This window comes from Bos indicus, chromosome 7 (genome assembly GCF_029378745.1).
Source record: "Bos indicus isolate NIAB-ARS_2022 breed Sahiwal x Tharparkar chromosome 7, NIAB-ARS_B.indTharparkar_mat_pri_1.0, whole genome shotgun sequence".
NCBI lineage: Eukaryota > Metazoa > Chordata > Mammalia > Artiodactyla > Bovidae > Bos > Bos indicus.
This window is the reverse complement of record NC_091766.1, coordinates 27,222,371-27,237,091: the sequence shown is the minus strand read 5'-3', so window position 1 is coordinate 27,237,091 and position 14,721 is coordinate 27,222,371. Positions and strand designations below refer to the sequence as shown.

The following is a 14,721-nucleotide window of genomic DNA, read 5'->3' as shown; positions in this document are numbered from 1 at the left end:
GTGTTTTTGACTAAGGTTTTGTGTGTGTATGTTTTGTAAATATCTGTATAATGAACTTTCCCATTGCACTGCAAACTCACAGCAAGCAGCCTGTGTGACTACGTGCGTGCTCAGTCATGTCCGACTCTTTGGAACCCCATGGACTGTAGTCTACCAGAATCCTCTGTCTGTGGGATTCTCCAGGCAAGAATACCAGAGTGGGTTGCCATTTCCTTCTCCAGGGGAACTTCCTGACCCAGAGATCGAACCCACACCTCTTGAGTCTCCTGCATTGGCAGGAGGATTCTTTACTGCTGAGCCATCAGGGAAACCACACCCAGAATATAGCCTTGCACATAAAAGGCATCAAAAAGTGTTGATTGGAGGGAAGGGAAAAGGAAAGGAGGAAGAAAGGAAGGGAAAAAGGAAGGACAGATAGACTGCACAATTTGCCTCAAATGTAGGTTCTGTTTATGAATCAGCCAAAAAGTAAAAGCAAAGTAAACTTGAGAGATAAATAAATTTTATTTGCCTGAGGTGTTTTTTGTTTCCCTCTCCCATGTTCCTTCTTTGTCAGGTTATTTGTTAGACAAATTTTTTAAAATAAATAGTGCTACATGGAGAACAGATTGGAAGAAGAGATAACCAAATGCTAACAGGAATTGTCAAAAAAAAAAAAATGAAGGTATGTAAAAAAAGAATGAAAAGCCATTAAAAGTCTATGATATTGGTGACATTAAGAAAAAATGCAACTTGAAGAAACTAATAATAATTAAATGTTACCTGGCTTTGAAACAGTGTGCTGATTGTGCTACACAGACTGCCTTGTCAAACATTTCATAGGGAGGGAAACAGAACATGCCAAACCAGGGTGCAAAGAAAGAGAAAGGCCAGTCGGCATGCTCATGGCATGATCCTTAGTTCCCAAAACAAGCAAAGGAAGTAGCTGTATGAATGTTTCTCTACGAAAATAGGAGTGATTCCATCACTTTAAATTGTTGCCTGTGGGTTATAAACAGTAATTCTTGGACTTCCTCCGGAGCTAGACCATCTGGGAGTCATGTGACCTCTCTGACCTGTTTGAAGCACTTGTCCTCAGCTAGCAGACAAGGGAGAAGCAGCACAGGCCTAAGGTTTTCCTTCCTAAATTGGGAGGGAGGATTTAGAAAGGATTTAAGTTCTATTTCTTTTCATGCACTCTTTTTTTACCCCCTGCAAATTGAAAAAAAAAAAAAAAAGACTGATATTATTCAACATCAACATCTCAGGAGAGCTGGAGTGTGGTTGAGAACCACTGGCTGGAAACAGTCATTCAATGATTCATTCATTCATTCAGCACGTATTTATTGAGCATCTAACATGAACCAGGTACTGTGAATACAGTGGCTAACACAACAGACAAGTCTTTTATTTTTGAAAAGATTTCATTCAGGCAGGAGAGGACAGATAATAAACAAATGGGCAGAGAAGATAATATCTCTATGAGACCATCTCCCTCCACCCTTCTCTTCCCTCCTTTTACTCCAGGTGAGGTGTACAACAGTGACCTTCTTGCCCCTCCTCAAATATGCCAAGCTTAGTCCCACCTGGAGGCCTTTCCCCATGTCCTTCCCTGTGGCTGGTAAGCTTTGCCCCCAGATATCATATAGCTTCTGTCTTCCTCTCCTTCAAGTCTCAGCAGACATGTCACCTGTTACAGAGGCTTCCTTGATCTTCCTATGTAAAACAGTCTTTGATCTCTTCCACTAGAATGTAAGCAGTATGGGTTTTTCTTGTTTTGTCTATGTCCATATCTCTCAAGTTTAGAATAGTGCTGTTAGAAATGCCCATTTACGCACATGCCCAATGACAATGTATCTAGCCTCAGAGGACCTAATCTCTTGTCTGCACTGTAGTAGCTGGTCTCCAAAGTTGGCCCACAGTGAACTGCACTCCTGGTATTCACACCTTGGGTAGTTCTTTTGCCTTGAACCTGAGCTGGCACTGTGCCTCATCTGTGTCCAACAGAATGAAGTAGAGGTGACACCTGATGTCCCAGGCTATCGCATAGGAAGCCTTGCAGATTCCATCTCGGTATCATGGAACACATATTCTGGAGGAAGCCAACCCCCAAGTTAAAAAGTCCAGCTATATTGGGACTTCCATGTGTAAGAAAGCCCAATCTAGCCACGTGGAGGGCCATGCAGAGAGACTCAAATGTTCAGCTGGTCCCCAGCCAGTTCACTTATCTCAGTTGAAGCATGGATATGACTGCGCACATCCATCAGCTGAACTTTCAAATGGCTCCAACCCTGGGGCCATCTGACTGCAGCTGCATGAAAGGCCCCAAATGGGAACTAGCCAGCTGAGCTCCATCAGTACACTGAACCATAAGAGAAAATAATACATATTGTTTTAAGCCACCAAGCTTTGAGGTGGTTAGTCATGCAGCAATAACTGCAGATAACTGTGAAATGCGGCCACCAAAGCTAGCTCCTGGTGGCTCAGTGGTAAAGAATCCACCTGTCAGTGCAGGAGACAAGGGTTCAATCCCTGATCCGGGACAATCCCACAAGCTGCGGAGCAGCTAAGCCCATGTGCCACAAATATTGAGTCTGTGGGCCACAACTACTGAAGCCCATGCGCCCTAGAGCCTGTGCTGCACAATGAGAGTAGCCACCACAGTGAGAAGTCTGTGTTCGGTAACTAGAGAGCAGCCCCCACCCACCACAGCTAGAGAAAACCTTGTGCAGCAACAAAGACCCAGCCCGGACAAAATTAATAAATAGATAAAAAATTTGAATTGTATAGAAAAAGATAGCTCTAGATTCATACATTATGTTCCTTGTAAGCATAACATATGTCTAAGGGTCCTTGGGCTTTGCCCACCCCCAACTCTTTAATAAGGCAGGTGCCTCTGCAATTAACAAACTTTGTTTGCACTGTTCACTCTCTTATTCTCCTTTATAAGCACCCACTGGAAGTCAGAAAAGCTGGTTCTTCATCCTCATGGGACCACTGTAATTCTGGGTAAGTCACTAAACTCTAGTTCAGTTCAGTTCAATCACTCAGTCATGTCTGACTCTTTGCAACCCCGTGGACTGCAGCATGCCAGGCCTCCCTGTCCATCACCAACTCCCAGAACTTACTCAAACTCATGTCCATTGAGTCGGTGATACCATCCAACCATCTCATCCACTGTCATCCCCTTCTCCTCCCACCTTCAATCTTTCCCAGCATCAGGGTCTTATTTAAATGAGTCAGTTCTTCACATCAAGTGGCCAAAGTATTGGAGTTTCCACTTCAGCATCAGTTCTTCCAATGAATATTCAGGACTGATTTCCTTTAGGATAGACAGGTTGGATCTCCTTGCTGTTCAAGGGACTCTCAAGAGTCTTCTCCAACACCACAGTTCAAAAGCATCAATTCTTGGGCGCTCAGCCTTCTTCACAGTCCAACTCTCACATCCATACATGACTACTGGAAAAACTATAGCCTTGACTAGATGGGCCTTTGTTGGCAAAGTAATGTCTCTGCTTTTTAATATGCTGTCTAGGTTGGTCATAGCTTTTCTTTCAAGGAGCAAGCATCTTTTAATTTCATGGTGACAGTCACCATCTGCAGTGATTTTGGAGCCCATGAAAATAAACTCTGTCACTGTTTCTATTGTTTCCCCATCTTTTTGCCATGAAGTGATGGGACCAGATGCCATGATCTTAGTTTTCTGAATGTTGAGTTTTAAGCCAACTTTTTCACTCTCCCCTTATATGAAAAATCATAGTAGGGGTTTGATTTTTTAACTCTGGGCAGTGTGTGATACACAACCCTTTCCCCCCTCTCTCCAACTGAAACTAACACAAAAAAGAAATCAATGAAAGAGATACAAGCGGAAGAGTTCTGTTGGAAGCAGGACAGGCTATGTATTGGTGTTAGTGGTCAGAAGTAGAGACTGGAATCAGACGACCTAAGCTCAAATGCCAGCTCCTCCCCTAACCAGTCTGCCAGAACTTTATAGTGTGAAAAGCACTGTACGGGGTGGTCTCAGAGGCCTCCCCACTTTACATGTTGTGGTTTTTAACATTTATCACACAGAAAATAGACACATAACTTCAGGGTAGATTTTAATTCATTGTTTATATGGTGGTACTTTATTTTTTATTTATATAAGAGTTTATTATTACTTGTTTATGTGGCTGTACTGGGTCTTAGTTGCAGCATATGGAATCTTTGAGTTGCAGCATTTGGAATGCTTTGTTGTGGCATGTGGGATCTAGTTTCCTGACCGGTATCAGACCTTGACCCCCTGCATAAGAGTTCAGTCTTAGTTACTAGACCACTGGGGAAGACCCCTCCTTTTTTTTTTCAATTTAAAAACAGAGTACTGAGCTAGAAGAGTTTTGTTATTGCTTCTGCTTTCTTATAGAAACAGATTTATACTAGTTTTTCCCAACCACTATCTGCCCCTAGAGCAGTAAGCCCTTATGATCTTGCCTGTTCATTTCAATACAGGTGCTAAACTTAGTTCTTGCCTCATCCTTAGAGAAAGAAATTGAGTATTTCAACAAAAAAAAAGAAATCGAGTATTTCAAATTTCCCCATCTGCAGAATAACTTGGCTTGGGAAATACTGGCTTGAAATCATTGTATTTGATTTTTTTAATTCATTCATTCATTCACTTTTGGTTCCACTGGGTCTTCATTGCTGTGTGCAGGCTTTCTCTAGTTGCAGTGAGAAAGGGGGCTGTTCCTTGTCGTGGTTCACAGACTTCTCATTGCTGTGGCTTCCATCATGGAGCAAGGCTCTCGGCACACAGGCTTCAGGAGTTTCAGCATTCCAGCTCAGTAGCTGCAGCTCTTGGACTGTAGAGCTCAGGCTCAGTAGCCGTGGCACAAAGGCTTTTTTTGCTCCTTGGCATGTTCTTCCCAGGCCAGGGATCAAATGTGTGTTCCCTGCATTGGCAGGTGGATTTCTATTCACTGTACCACCAGGGAAGTCCCATTCTATTTGATTTTTTAAATATTTTCAAAGGCCTCTACAGTAGGAGACTTCATAGCCTACTATATACATTCCCACTCCAACATTTAATGAGTGTATTCATTAGGAAACTTTCCTTAATTTTTGACAAAAATCACTCAGTAGAGGTCCCCTTCACATAATGCTTCTTAACTTTCATATAAGTTTTTTTAAAGTCATCTAATTAAGTTTTTAAGTGTCACTGTACTACTACTACTAAGTCACTTCAGTCGTGTCTGACTCTGTGTGACCCCAGAGACAGCAGCCCACCAGGTTCCCCCGTCCCTGGGATTCTCTAGGCAAGAACCCTGGAGTGGGTTGCCATTTCCTTCCCCAATGCATGAAAGTGAAAAGTGAAAGTGAAGTCGATCAGTCGTGTCCGACCCTTAGTGATCCCATGGACTGCAGCCTACCAGGCTCCTCCATCCATGGGATTTTCCAGGCAAGAGTACTGGAGTGAGGTGCCATTGCCTTCTCCAGTCACTGTACTAGCGCTCCTCTGAACTCTCTCAATCTTTTCTCATTTTCTCCTCTGCATAGTGACCTTAAATTGAAAACAGGAATGGTCCGAAGAGAGTTCCTAAAATTATTTGACTTGTGATGTATATTAAATAATATGCATAGTTAAATTATTACAGCACTTCCAGGTTGCATATTGATAAGAGCATCAACATCTTCTAAGACATACGTCATCAGACATTATGCATAAAATTACAGGATTGTGATGACACTTTACATGTGCTAATATTGACTAATAATTACATACCCTGCCCTGTGTTGTAAATTACATAACTACTTGACCATACATTGCAACCAAATAGCCACTCAAATCTCCAAACTCATATTTGAACTCTGCCCCAAGACTATGGACAGATGTCCAGTGTATCTGATCATGTTAAAAGCAGACCACAATCTGATCAATATTTGACTGAAGAAACACTGCACAACTTGAAAGTTTCGAGTTGAGCTTTATTTGAGGATCTTACTGAAGACTATGTCCCAGGAGACAGTCTCTCATAGCAAAGAGGTAGAGGAGGCAACAGAGGAGCCAGGATATATACGAATTTTTTGCTGGGGGGAAAAAAAATATGCAGTCAAATGTCAAAAAGTCACTGCTAATCACAAAGAATAGACATCTCAATGTTTTTAATGTTTTTCTATATGCTGGAAGATATAAGACTCAGTTCATTACAATTATTCCTTAGATATGTATGCATCTTAACTATCTAGTATCTAGGACCAGTATCCAAAGTACATAAAATCTTCCTGGTTTTCTCTATCCTGAATTCCCCTCAGGGTGCACCATCGATGGTTACCTGGAGTGGCTAATGGCTTGATCCTTGTAGAAAAGAGATGATGGGCAACATACTTTGTTTAGGAAATGTCAGGCAATGTTCTCTATTCACAATATTCTAAGCTATTGAATGGAAACCCCTATATCCTGAAAGGTGATAGGTTAGACATTTTCTGCTAGAACTGCTTCAACACCTGGAAAAAGTATCAGCTAGAATTTTTCTTTGATATCAGAAAGAAGAAATTTTGTTCCCAGAGGCTTGTAGGAAGGAAAATAGAGGGTAGAGCTTTTTTTTCACTGGTGTGAAATCAAAGGGTATCCCCAAAATGTATTTTAGACATAATCTTATGTCTATTTTATCACACTATAATTAAGTTTCCCCTATTGTTTCACTGCTGTGCATGCTCAGTCACTCAGTTGTGTCGACTCTTTGAGACCCCTTGGACTGTAGCCCACCAGGCTCCTTTGTCCATGGAATCTCCCAGGCAAGAATACTGGAATGAGTTGCCATTTCCTTCTCCAGGACATCTTCCTGATCCAGGAATCGAACCTGGGTCTCCTGCATTGGCAGGAGGATTCTTTACCACTGAGCCACCAGGGAAGCCTTATTGTAGAACAGCTCAAATTATGAAGCTGTCTGACAGCATCTTTTACACTTAATCAAATGCCACTAAGTAAAATAATGTCATTTACTAGCTCCTTTCTTTCTTTTTTTAAAATTCATTTGGCTTCACCAGGTCTTAGTTGCAGTACACAGGATCTTTGTTGTAGGATCCAGGATCTGGTTGCCTGATCAGAGATCAAACCCAGGCCCCTTGCACTGACAGCAGGGAGTCTTAGCCACTGGACTAAGGGAAGTCCCCCTAGCTCCTTTCTAATTCCTCCCCACACTATCAACTATTTTCCCCACCTGCTCCTCCTCAAATCCCTCCCTTACCCCTACCTTTCTCTCCCTTTCTCACTTAAGATCACACTTCTGGAATTCCTCATCTCAGGCACTGAGGAACACATTTCAGGGCAACTGAACTTAGTTCAACTGTAAGCCTGTGCAGGGAAGCTATGAACACTGGCCCTTACTCATGCATCAGAAGAAATCTGACCATGGTTTCTGAAAAGGTTGAACCTAGAACTACCAAAAGATCCAGCATTTCACTCCTAGGTATATACCCAAAAGAATTGAAAGTGGGAACTCAAACAGATATTTGTACATCAGTGTTCATTCCAGAATTATTCACAATAGCCAAAAGGTAGAAACAATCCAAGTGTTCCAGGGATGAATGAATAAACAAGTGTGGAATATGCATATACAATCAAATATTATTTAACAACAACAAAAAAGAGAATAAAATACTAATAAATGCTACAACTTGGATGGACCTGGAAACATTATGCTTCATGAAATAAAGCAGACACAGAAGGAAAAATGTTGTCTGATTCCACTTTCATGAAGGCCCCAGAATAGAGAAATTCATAGTGACAGAAAATAGAATAGACGTTACCAAGGCCTGGGAGAAGGTGGGATGGAGGAATTATTGTTGAATAGATATAGTTATGTTGGGGTGATTTTTTTAAGTTTTGAGTCTAGATGGTGGTGATGGTTACATACATCATGAATGTAATGTCCCTAAATTGTACACTTACCAATGCTTAAAATATTATGTTACATACTTTAACAGCAATAAAAAAAAAATTACTTAGGGGGCCGAAAAGTCATTTCTGATCTGAAATCCTGCAGTGAGGGTGGCTTGAAGTACACCTGAGTTTTAATGAGAGAGTCACTACCCAGAGTTTGGGATGGTGATAACCTCCTCTATATTCTAAATCCACACCCATCCCAAGTACAATGGTGAATTAAAGAAGGGACCGGGAGCCTGAAGGCATGAGTAATATCTCCAAGCCTCTGGGTCACCCAGAGCCTTCCCCACCCTGCCCAGAGAGGCTCGTGCAGAGGAAAAAAAAAAAAAACAGGGAGAGAGAGAGGTCTGACCAAGCCAACTCAAATGGAATTTCTGTAAACTTTTTTCTTTTACTTACTTTTCAAGTGTCATGAGAGTCATTTTTGGAGCAAGAAGGTCACAAAAAGATGTTTTTGTCCTCTCAGCTACTAAACATAGAGGGAACAGGAAAACTTCGGAAAGGACTTTCACTTTCAAAATGTTTGAGGTTATTTAGAAGGATACGTTTTGGTTTTTTTATACACACATTGTTGACTGAAAAAAGTGCACAACCTAAAAGCTGAGAATTATATTGTATTCCATGGAATGGGAGACAGTTTCTCAGATTGCTCTGAGGCACTGTTCCAAAGAGGTAAGGGGGGAGCCAGATTATAGTTTTTGCAAAAAACAAAAACAAAGCCCTAACAACACAGGTAGTTGAACCAAAAGATTACTGTTAAAGAAAGCCAGAAACTTCAAATTAATAAATTTAGCATTTTTCTATGTAAGGGAAGATGCAAGAATCTGGGTTTATTGAAATAATACCTTTGATGTGCACGTTACCTGTCTAGGGCCAGTATCCTGTTTTTCTCCATCGTGAATCCCCTCAGGGTGCACAGTTGTGGGTAGCTCCAGTGGCTTGTTGGCAGGCAACATTTTCCCTCCACAAATAAATGTTATGGTTGCCTATTCTTTGTAATTATTCTTAAATCTAAAATCATTTTTAAAAGAAAAATTGAAAGCAGCCCCAGAGCATAGAGTCAGTCATTTTTTTCCCAGCCATAAAGTTAAACCTCCAACAATAAGGTTTTATATTCGTTTTTCTTAATCCTAACTACTCTGTAGTAAATCAGAAATCTACCAACACATACCTTATTTGCTATTGTAGGGGAGCAAAATTTGCCATTCCGAAATGTATCCATTTGGCATGCAGATTATTTCAAGCTAAAAATAATCAAGGCTCAAAAGATTGGAGAAGAATCTTTGACCTCTCCTCTAACTGCCAAAGAAAATTTAGCTAGAAGACCTGATCCAGGAAGGGACTTGTCACTGTAGATTACTACAGTATGATACAAACTAGGCGTGTACACAGGGAGGAACCTAAGCAGAGTCTGTTTGTTAAAATTCCTCTCTGTGTTCCATTGTTTCTGTATGGCCCAGCAAACATTTTATCAAATATTTGCTCATTTTAATCTTTTTGTGAATGGCCTTCCTTCCCTTTTGTGGATAAGAATGTTGCCTGCCGTATTAGTAAACAACAGATATTACAGCCCCATCAACTGTGCACCCTGATGGGATTTAGGATGGAAAAAAGGACACTGGCCCTAGACAGTTAAGGTGGATATCAAGGAACGATTTCAATAAATACAGAGTCTTGCATCTCCCCATACATAGTCAGTTCAGTCGCTCAGTCGTGTCCGACTCTTTGTGACCCCATGAACTGCAGCACACCAGGCCTCCCTGTCCATCACCAACTCCCGGAGTTTACCCAAACTCATGTCCATCGAGTTGGTGATGCCATCAAGTCGGTGATGCCATCCAGCCATCTCATCCTCTGTTGTCCCCTTCTCCTCCTAGAAAAGTGCTAAATTCATTAACTGAGATGTCTGTTTTTTCTTTGCATGCTAAGGCACTTCAGTTGTGTCCAACTCTTTGCCACATTATCAACTGTAGCCCGACAGGCTCCTCTGTCCATGGCATTCTCCAGGCAAGAATACTGAAGTGCATTTCCATGCCCTCCTCCAGGGGATCTTCCCCACCCAAGGATGGAAGCCACCTCTCTTATGTTTCCTGCATTGGCAGGTGGGTTCTTTACCACTAGAGCCACCTGGGAAGCTCAATTATTCTTTGATTAATAGTCATCTTTTAAGGTTTTTGTTGCCAAAACTCCTATATATCCCGGCTCTTCCCTTACTTCAATCAGCCTTTTAGTACTATCTGAAATGCTGTCTGTTGGGCTTAAGTCTGCCAAATAAAACATAATTCTCAACTTTTAGATTGGGCAGGTTTTTTTTTTTTTTTTTTTTTTTTTTCAGTTGACACTTTGAAGTCCCAAATCCCTGCCTGCCCTATTCTCTTTTCTCAGGTGGCTCATAAGCCTCAATTGCCTGACTTGTTCTTGGGTCTCATATGTTTGGGCAGTTCCCTGAACGCAGGTAATTAAATTTGATCTTATCCTGTTAATCTATCTCACTTCAGTGTAATTCTTCAACTAGCCAGAAGAACCTAGAAGGGCAGAGGAAAGTTTTTTCTTTTCTCTTTCTACTAAATGGATGTTTAGAGTAATGCCTGGAACATGGTAGCTCTGAGTAAGTGGATGCTCCAAACACAAAACTTCAGATAGAATCAGCAAGATGGGGAAGAAGAGGCATTCGTTTCATTGGCTGGGCGCATAGTAGGCAAGTTGCTGGTGAGATTGTGATGGCTGCTTCTCCATCCGCCCCTCTACCCTCATCAACTAGGAAGGGTTAACCAGGCAACCAGCTCATATCACCTCTGCTGCACGACCGACCTATTGCTTAAGCTCTGTCAGGCAGTCCTCAAGAAGGCTACTCCCTGCTTGAATAATGTGGGCTGGGGAACAGGCCTGCCTACCCAGCGCATCCGTGCGCGATAAGCCCTATGGTTTCCTGTATCTAAGCTGGTTGCCCACTGTTCAACCTCCATAGTTACAGTCTAAATAGAAGAGAAAAAAAAAAAGGCCCAGTTTCCTAGGAGGCTACTTATAGGGCGCCGGGTTAGGCAAATATTTCACCTGCTTGGCCAATTAGCTTCCTCTCCCAGAAAGACGAGTTCTACAGGTTTCCTTTTTCTCTTCCTCTGCCTCCTGGGTTGGGAGGAGAGGCTGTCACTTCGCTTCGACCCTCCCCTTCCCTCCCTCCCGGCTCGGCCCCTCTCGCCCGGACCAATCGCGCCGGCCCGAACGTGTCCAGGTTGGCGGCCCCCGGCGCGGGCGGCCCGGATGCACCGAGCGGCCCAGGGCGCGGGGGAGGGCGCGGAGGGCTCGCGGGGCCTGCAACCCGGACGGTGGGAGCCGGGGAAGCGGGGAGGAGGAGACGGTGTGAAGGTGCCCTCCAGACGTGGCCCTGATGACCGAACTACAGCAAGATGTGGACGACACAAAGTCTGCCAAAGTGCTCGGGAAGAGGGAGAGCAAAGTTGGCTCAGCCCAGTAAGTATCCTCCGGTGGACCCAGCCGGGGCGGGAGGACGCGCGCTGCCCAAACTTCTCCGCCAGGGGCGAGTTGGAAGTGGACACGGCTTTCTGGAGCTTTAAACGTGGACAGACTTGTGCTTGAACTCTTCTGTGGCGCCCGGCCTCTTTTTTTTGCCCCCGATTCTATAGTAGAGAAAAGGCATGGCAGAGTTCTTTGGAATGCACTGCAGCATGCATTCCCGCGGGGCTGGGAATTATTTGAGCCGAAAGCACCGTTGGTGTTTTATAAATCCCTAGGGAGGTCTGGGGCGAACTTTCAGATTTCCAAGCTGAGAAACAGCGCTTCACATTTATTCTAATTGTCTTACTTCTTAAGGACGCGTGTGGAGATGCCGCTGTCCCGTAGATGGCATCTCATCAATAGCTTCACAACGATGCGTATTTTGGCATTCTGATTCGGACGTGAGGGTGTTTTTCCCTCATCCCCTTCCCTGTTTACCCTCTAGAGACCGCAAAAATAGTGGAAAACATGAAACATGTTTTATTTCTCCCCTTCAAAGACTGCCTGCCTTTGTTGGATACTTAACACAAACTTGTTACACAGTTTTTAAACGTGTATAAAAAGGGAGGATGCGGGGGTGGGGAAGCACAATAAAAGTATAACAAAATAAAACACAACAAATATTGGACGGTGACTGTCCTCTTAGAGGACTCTTGTGGGTAATAGGATTTGCACATTGTTTGACCTATAAACTCTTCTGGTTTAAGAAACTCAAATATTTGATCACAAGGATTGGCTTCGTGTAACATTTATCGCGTGTACTTAAAAAAAAAAAAAATCCAGCATTATGGTTGTTGTATGATTGTTATTTCTAAACTCTTCTTTTAAAAAGGAGAAGAATCTTTATTTGCTTATTTTCTGCATCACTCTAACATTAAGTAGGAGTAAAGTAAATAATAAGCCCAGTTTTACTTTTTATGGTACCAAGCTGTTGGGTATCTAAAATGCTTTATTGATACTAATATAAAAAGATGATACACTTTTTAATAGTAAAGATTCAATCCCCCCCCAAAAAAGAGAAAAGATTAAAAAAATCCAATCCCCATCATTCATTATTTCAGCACTTACTGGTTTTTTAAAAACACAGCCTGGTTCAACATAAAGATGCGCATTTGCAAAAGCATATTCCACCTATTTATTGAAGTTTGAGCTGACCTTTTAGAAAAAAGAATAGCTTTTATTCACTGCTTTGATTTGTGGTTTCAAAAGTTTTGGTCACATTCTCTTCCAGTGTCTGCTTTCTTTGGCTTCTCTTACGTTTTCCCTCCATCTTCCTCAACATAAACTGATGTTCTTTCCTTTCTACTGATTGAAAAAAGATGATTGAGGGAAAAATTCCTATAGGTATAACTCTCACAACATATTCTTGTTTCCTCGCCCTCAAATAAAATCCATATTTTATACTAATAATTCAAACCCAAGAAAAAGATGAACTAGCAAATGATGTAGATTTCCTTTATACTTAATCATTCTTTTATGAACTTTACTTCCCTGAATAAGAGGTGTCACCATTTCATAGATGTCTGAGGTGGTAATGGGCACAGGGAAGACTGGAACTCTAAACTCCTAGTTCAGAACTCATCCAAAGGCAGTATTTATTTCCAGCTACATAAGGCAGAATGAGTCAAGTCTACCCCACAGATCTTAAGTTTTAAGTTGTCACATTCCTAGTCCTTTAGGTACTCAGTCAACGAGCTCATTTTGATTGATTGCAATCATCTATTATAGACTAAATGTCTGCTATTTAGACTAATTTAGTTAAACTAAAACTCTTTAGATATTGAGAAAATAATTATGTAGAATATAAGCACAACAGCACTGAAGCTCAAGGCCCCAAATGGCCAGCCCCTTCCTTCGGAACATTGCATTTCACAAATTCATTTCAGTTCTATAAATATTGGAATATTTACTGTTTCTTCAATAACGGTGGGGAATACAAGAATGAATGTGATTCGGTATCCATCCTTCTGTACCTCCAAGAGTAGCATTGAGGGGAGGCACATATGTGTATTACCATTAAACGCAAAAGAATCTATAAAAAGTTTGGCCTACCACTGAATCTTCTCCACAGTTCGGATGTTTATCCACTTGGCAGTCCTTGGTTTATTGGGGTTTTGGTTTGCTTTTCCCAACAAAATGGTAATTCCTAGATCCATTGAAGTCACTTCTGATTCAGTCTAAGATTTTAGACACCATTTTATTCTGAGCTCTTAACCTCTTGCTTTGGTAACAGAATAAATATCATTTAAAGACATAGGTAGATATATTATCACAGTGATATTGCTGTGATGACTCCATATTTGAAGTCATGGTGACATTTTTATGCTTGGAAACTCAAGTCTAACTTCTCTGTTTTGAATTTCCTGTTTTAGATTAATTATCACTAAACTCCCAAGTTGTTGAAACCTGGGTGTCCCAAGGGACATTTTCTTCAAGAGTGTTAGAATGGCTTGCTCCCTCCCCAGTCTCTACATCTGTAACTTCACCCACAGGAGCCTCATCACCTAAGACCTTAGCCTCTTAATTAATAATAGATGCCAATTATGGAGAATGCCTGCTATGTTACAGACCACGTGCTCAAAACTTCGCATTCATTTTCATACAAATTCAGGTCGACACTATGACTATGGCCATTTTTAAGTAGTAACATTGAAACTCTGAGAAGTAACTCGGCAGGCAGAGACACAGTTAATAAGAGAACAGCTCATATTCAAGTCCAGGACTCCTCTAAGTCTAGAGCCTGAACTTGAATCTTTATCTCTACTCCTATACTGTGGAAACTTTGATGGCCCTCTATGACCTACTCTAAGAAACAGGGTCCTCTGCCAAGATTTTAAGACCGTTGGTGATCTGGACACACATAGACCATTTCCTAATATACGTTTCCTAGTACTAGTCAGCTTGCACGGAAGCTCGCACCGATTCTGCAGCCAACAGTCACAGCAGCAGCTCTGTAATTCAGAGGTGATAACGCAGAAGAATAAGTAGTATTCAGTCGTAGTACTGAATCAAGCTTCCTCATCCTTCCTGCCTCCTCAGCTCTATTACTTTGCTCAAGCAGTGTGCTCTCTTCTTTCTCTTAAGATACTTCTGTAAATCAGCTCAAGCTTTCCTTCATTTAAAGCCTCTCCTATCACTGGCCACACTCTCCTCTTTCTTACCAGTGCTCGCTTTGTATGTATGTGGTCAGCCCAGAGACGTGAGCTGCTACTGTTATTAATTTTTATTAATAATGTTTACATAACATTTAGTATGTACAGAGTACTGCTTTGTTAACATGTATTAATTCAGACACTAGTCCAGTG

General features: G+C 41.8%; 1 protein-coding gene across 10 annotated transcripts in view; it reads left to right on the top strand.

Annotated features, from left to right (window-relative positions):
* The window catches only part of GRAMD2B (GRAM domain containing 2B), a 119,633-nt gene that overhangs the window by 32,140 nt on the left and 72,772 nt on the right, over positions 1-14,721 (top strand). The window contains exon 1 of one of the 10 annotated variants that reach the window (XM_019964625.2): positions 11,041-11,371. The exons of 8 other annotated variants lie outside the window; for them this stretch is intronic. In XM_019964625.2, the coding sequence (XP_019820184.2) occupies positions 11,289-11,371 (83 nt within the window). In that variant the 5' untranslated portion in view covers positions 11,041-11,288. Of the gene's footprint in view, positions 1-11,040; positions 11,372-14,721 lie in introns of those variants that run through there. One more of the 10 variants, XM_019964621.2, reaches the window with a different exon arrangement.